We start from the raw sequence: 5613 nt of genomic DNA on the forward strand, positions 1-5613 counted from the left end.
ATACTCTTGTTGGGTACAATAAATAGGTCAGAAAAGTCGTGATGGTAAACATATTCTACCGGTTCCAAACTTCTTCGAAGTGTGTATGTAACCAGTCCTTCGGAGGACTAATAATGAATAGGTCACATATTGAATCATAAGGTGGCATGACTGTTTTAATACCAAGGTGTCAATGTATAGGCAAATTCTAAGGATTACGCAGGGGACTTAAAAGAGCATATATTTAGACAAGAAAATAAGATGTCATCACTCTGAAACTAAAAGATCCTTTACACAAGGTGTGTATTCAATCCTCCGTTTCGGAATAGTGGTTTTACACTTTCAATGAGATTGGAACCAGATTTTTGACATCACATCTCTGATCACTATTGGAAGGCAAACCTGTTACATCGATTCGTGATTCTGTTTTTGTTGTTTTTTTTTGTTTTTTTTTTTGTTTTTTTTTTTTTGTTTTTTTTTCATTTTCAAAGGTATGGTTAATGTCAATGTAAAAAGATTCAACTTTTTGTTTCTGCAATTCTTGTCTTTTGTTTGCAACTCTAGGATCAGCGTGACGTGATATGGAAATTACAAAATCGCCTCGCGTAATCCTAGATTTAGAAAAGGCTCTCAAGTTAGTCGTAGGAGAAATATGGCCGCTCTAGTGGATTCTCGTCCACAATCTTGCTTTCTCTTTTACTCCTCTATATCATTCATTTTTTCCCCTGTTCTTGAAAAACAGTCAGATGAATGAGATTTCTCATGTATATCATATTCACATTTTTTGTGTCCATATTTGGTTCTCTGATATGTCTCTACTGATTCATTAAATAATTAATCCTTTTGTGGAGAGCACGTGTCTATGTCTGTTTTGGACTGTTTGGCAGCTTCAAAACAGCTTCCGAGATATAAATGTTCTTGAATCTACTTGTGACCTCTTTTGAACTTGTCCTCTATGTCTAATCATTTTCTATGGCACTTGTCGGCTGATTCTAAATATTTCGTCTCTCTTCCTTTTCACTGACGCTGTAATAACGTATCGTTGTCGTAACCCCCCCCCCCCCCCCCCCCATCGCCAACCACCCCCCCCCCCCCCCCAACAAACATTGTTATACTACATTTACCAGCGCTGATGGTCTTTTGTAGAATGTTTACCTAATTTTATTTAAGCTGATATATTTTTCTCAATGTTCATATTATGATCCTTCTCTCGGCACATAAGTTCAACTGATATCATGTATAACAGTAAAAAATCTACACACAACAAGATAAGTTTATCAAAGAAATTAGATATGAGTTTAACAAATCATTGTTGTGTGTGTGTGTGTGTGTGTGTGTGTGTGTGTGTGTGTGTGTGTTTGTGTGTATGCAATGAAACGCCATTTATAGACAAGATGAATTGCTAAAAGTAAACAGTCCATAAATTGTACAACACAATCATAGATAGCCTTCTCACCACTTAAAAAGTAGGGCAAGTAATGTTTGCCTCTCCCTCAGCACACAGTTTGAATCACGTCTTTATTGTGCAGTTATAAAAAGGACAATCTAATTTTTTAAAGTATAGATTCGAAGCTCAAGCAAAAGAGTTTGTTTCTCCATAATAATACAGAGTATTAGTGTAAATAAGTAAAATGGCTTTTGTTCGATCTGTTGTTCTTGTTATTGTCCTCCTCAACTTAGGTACGTATTGATTATCAAATAATTTATCATCATCATCATCATCATCATCATCATCATCATCATCATCATCATTAACAGCAACACCAACAATAACAACAACAACAAAATTGCCACGCTCTTTCATCTTCTTCTTATTATTATTATTATCCTCCTCCTCCTTCTTCTTCTCCTCACTTCTTCTTCTTCTTCTTCTTCTTCTTCTTCTTCTTCTTCTTCTTCTTCTTCTTCTTCTTCTTCTTCTCCTTCTTCTTCTTCTTCTTCTTCTTCTTCTTCTTCTTCTTCCCAGACAAGGTCAAATATATATTTCATTTCTTTTACTGTTGTTTCGTCATCTGCTTTCATCATGTCTACTGTTATTTGGTCAGCCCAAGGTGCTTTCCCATTTTTCATGTGTCGCAGGGCTCTTCTTATCTCTGCTAAGGTGAGTGCTTAGGTTGGAACAGCAAGTTCTTCTTCTGTCAATGGTGACTGTGGTTGCTCTCTATTCAACACTTCTTCGAAATGTTGTTTCCATCTGTCTAGGCAATCGCTTTTAGTCCTAAGAATTATCCTTTCCTTATTCCGTATTGAAGATGTTTGATTGAAGTTGTTGCCACTTAATTGCTTTGTAATATCATATTATATCTCTTTCTGTCTTCCATTTTTGCTGGGCCCTTGTTGCTTTTTCGCCCATCCACTTCCTTTTATCTTCTCTTACGCTCCTCTTTACTTCTTTGTCTCTCTCCTTGTATTTTTCCTTAGATTTGGTTTTAATTCTCAGTGATTTTGTATTTTAAAAGTTTTCTTGATTTCATTTTATTCATCAATTTTCTGCTATGACTGATCCATTCCAGGGTTTGCATGCTTTCTTTCTGTAGCACGCAATACCTGTTCTGCTGTTTCTATGTATGTCTTTCTCCTTCCCTCCCACACCTCATCTATCTGAGATTTTTCTTTTCTATCATACTCTCTCTCTCTCTCTCTCTCTCTCTCTCTCTCTCTCTCTCTCTCTCTCTCTCTCTCTGTGTGTGTGTGTTCCATTTTGTCTCCTTTTGTTGATGCAAACTTTTTCATAATTTCCTCATCTCTTAGCATCTCTGTGTCAAACCTTTGTTTAATGATTTATTATTGTTGTAGTGACGAGTCAATTTTAATTGTAGTTTGGATATAACGAGATAGCGGTCGCTATTTACGTCTGCGCTCGTTGTGTTCTTGTATCCAATACTGATGACTTTCATCTTCTTCTGATAAGCATGTGGTCAATTTGATTTCTCGTTTGATCAATTGGTGATACACATGTTGCAATACGTATGACTTTGTGCTGAAAATCCATTCCGTTTTCCTGACAAAATTTAGGTCACCAAGTATAACATCTTTGCCATGTCTACTACATTTATCCAGCGTCTATTGTAATTCTTCGTAAATTGTTCTTTTTCTGGGTCTTTTCTTTTATTAAGTGGTGCGTAAATTTGAATGATAATCACTTTCCTGTATTTGGAGTAAAATTTAGTCATGACGATACTAAGGCCGAACAGTTGTATATTCTCCAGTTGTTAATGTAGTTTTTCCTGCACCCATTACTGATACAAAGAATATCCATTGAATAACTTTCCATATTTCTAGCAACTTGTGCAACACCTCCTGACCTTTACAACATGCTTCTCACATTCCAAAATCCAATCCTGGTCTTGTGGTTGGGCGTCAAGATGGATATAGTGAGTCTATGGGCTTCCTTTCGGCTTTCCCATTAACGTCATAAGCCCATTGTTAGTGGCTATCCTCACTCGGCCCGGAGATAATGGGTTTCTTCTGTTTATAGTTTCTGTAACATTTAAGTCCCTGTTGGGAGCAGAGTGTGGATCTACCGTCCCAACCTCTTGGCTGAGAGGACAAGAGTTTATTTTAAGGTCTCCTTCCCTTAGGTGGTGGAAAATCCTATGCCATCAGGCTCCACCTGCCCGGGTTTATATTTAAAGTGTTTTTCTAGACATGTGCTGTACAAGGCTGTTGATCCATGTCTGACTAGTGCTGGACTCTAGCACAGGGTGGCTGATAGGTATTCCGCATTGCTTAAGGCCTCCCATGATTTGGTTCGGGACCACTTATTGAATATTCACGGCTATCCCATTACCTGGGGTCCTGCTTGGTTGTCTTTTCCTGGTGCTTGTCAGCCTATCCGTCGACTAACAAGGTTCCCCAGAGGAGATAAATTTAAACTTTTCCTATCCAGATGTAATACTACATAAGGTTAGACAAAAATCTTTAATGTTTCGTACCAGTGATTCGAAACAAAGAATGCATTCCTCTGGATAGTTTTAAAACTATGATCGACAAATTATCTAAGCTTTCAATACGACCAGTAATGTGTTCTTACTCATTTGTTGAATGATTCACGGATGATATTATTGATAATTTATAATAATGTGTTTTTCATATCACTGGAATATAAAGGATATAATCCTTAATTAAGCCTTTAAACCATGACATATTGTGTAAAAAGACCGGATGAATTGCTTTTGTTTTGGTCTTTTTTATTTTCTTTTTGCTTATGTTTTAAGGGCATTTCAGGAACACGTAGCCCTATTACTGATATGATATGATATACCTTAAGTAATGTTTTCTTCACCACATAGTTCTCTACAAGTACAAGGAAAAATAACAATAGGTTAAAGAGATACTAATTGATTATTAAAACATTATTGTTGTTATTTATCAATATTTTCATTTATCTGCACTATCTTACCATCTTATTTCTGTTTGATAATTCTTCTTCAATGGAAGTTGCCGGCAGGATGACATAATAATCTCCTCATTATTAAGATTAATCTACATAAAATCTCTTAACTAAGATAATCTGCAAATTTTCATGGTGATAGTGATACATCTAATGGTTCCAAACATACGACAGGTCCACTCTTTGTAAAGAACTAATCTCTGAGCGATAATAGATCAGTAATGAAGGAGGTAGTTTATGAGTTGATCTTTAAAATTAAAGTTTTGGGGGAACGCCATTCTTTTAAAGCTCTTCTTGATGAAAAATATTACTCTGAAAAAATTCCTATAAAATTGTTTTAAATGTCACAGTGAAGAAAAAAATACCTTGGGGGAAATGGTGAATTTATTCATGCAACGAATCCCGATGGGCCTCATTTGACAAAGCAGTCCTCTATCCGGGATTACGACGTCCTGCAGTCAGAACCATATTATGATTATGGTGCAATATTTCGAAATTAAAGAAAAGAGAAGTTTTATAAGAATAATACAAGATTCTCGTCAGAGTCTGTCAATCAATGTAAATCAAATGGAAGACTTTTCTTAAATTCCAAATGATTTCGTTTCATATTTTTAATTAGCTAAACAATTTACATTTGTCATACATTGCTTGATCTCGACAAAGATTTGGTATATGTGACCCACCATCTCAATCTGATAATATTATTATGTCGGCTAGAACCAGTTTTTTTTTAATATACTGAAAGTCCTAAATTATGAATTTCAATTTGAATTTAGATGCCCCGGTAATAAGAATTAATTTTGTTTCAAAAACTAACTAAGGCTCAAATCGTGTAATTTTTATCGTTTTCACGTAAAATTCACATTTCCTTATCTGGCCTTCTCCGACATAATGATATCGAATTGAAGCGGCGGGTCACATATTATTGTCAATAGATGAACATATTTCTCCTTATTTCACTCACTAGAGATCACACGGGACAGGTTGTAGAAATCCAGAGCAAGATTATAATAATAATAATAATAATAATAATAATAATAATAATAATAATAATAATAATAATAATAATAATAATAATAATAATAATAATAATAGGTTTGTCTTTATCAATTTAGTCAGTCTGTCATTGTCTAAATGAGTGCTTAAGAGCTAACTCGACTACATGCATAAAATAAAGATGTGAAGAATAAGGCTTCCAGAATTTACTAGAAACTTTTTTAAAATTAAGAACAAATGACGAA

The 5613-nt window shown here is 35.0% G+C and overlaps 1 protein-coding gene across 1 annotated transcript in view; it reads left to right on the forward strand.

The window, feature by feature from the left end:
* Positions 1-1442: 1442 nt before the first annotated feature.
* Positions 1443-5613, forward strand: part of LOC144972773 (uncharacterized) — a 22031-nt gene continuing 17860 nt past the window's right edge. Inside the window, exon 1 of the mRNA XM_078914392.1 lies at positions 1443-1659. Coding sequence (XP_078770518.1) covers positions 1611-1659 — 49 coding nt within the window. The 5' untranslated portion in view covers positions 1443-1610. The remainder of the gene's footprint in view (positions 1660-5613) is intronic.

The sequence above is a fragment of the Berghia stephanieae genome, chromosome 5, assembly GCF_034508935.2.
Source record: "Berghia stephanieae isolate SIO BIC M18660-M18661 chromosome 5, UCSD_Bste_1.3, whole genome shotgun sequence".
Lineage (NCBI taxonomy): Eukaryota > Metazoa > Mollusca > Gastropoda > Nudibranchia > Aeolidiidae > Berghia > Berghia stephanieae.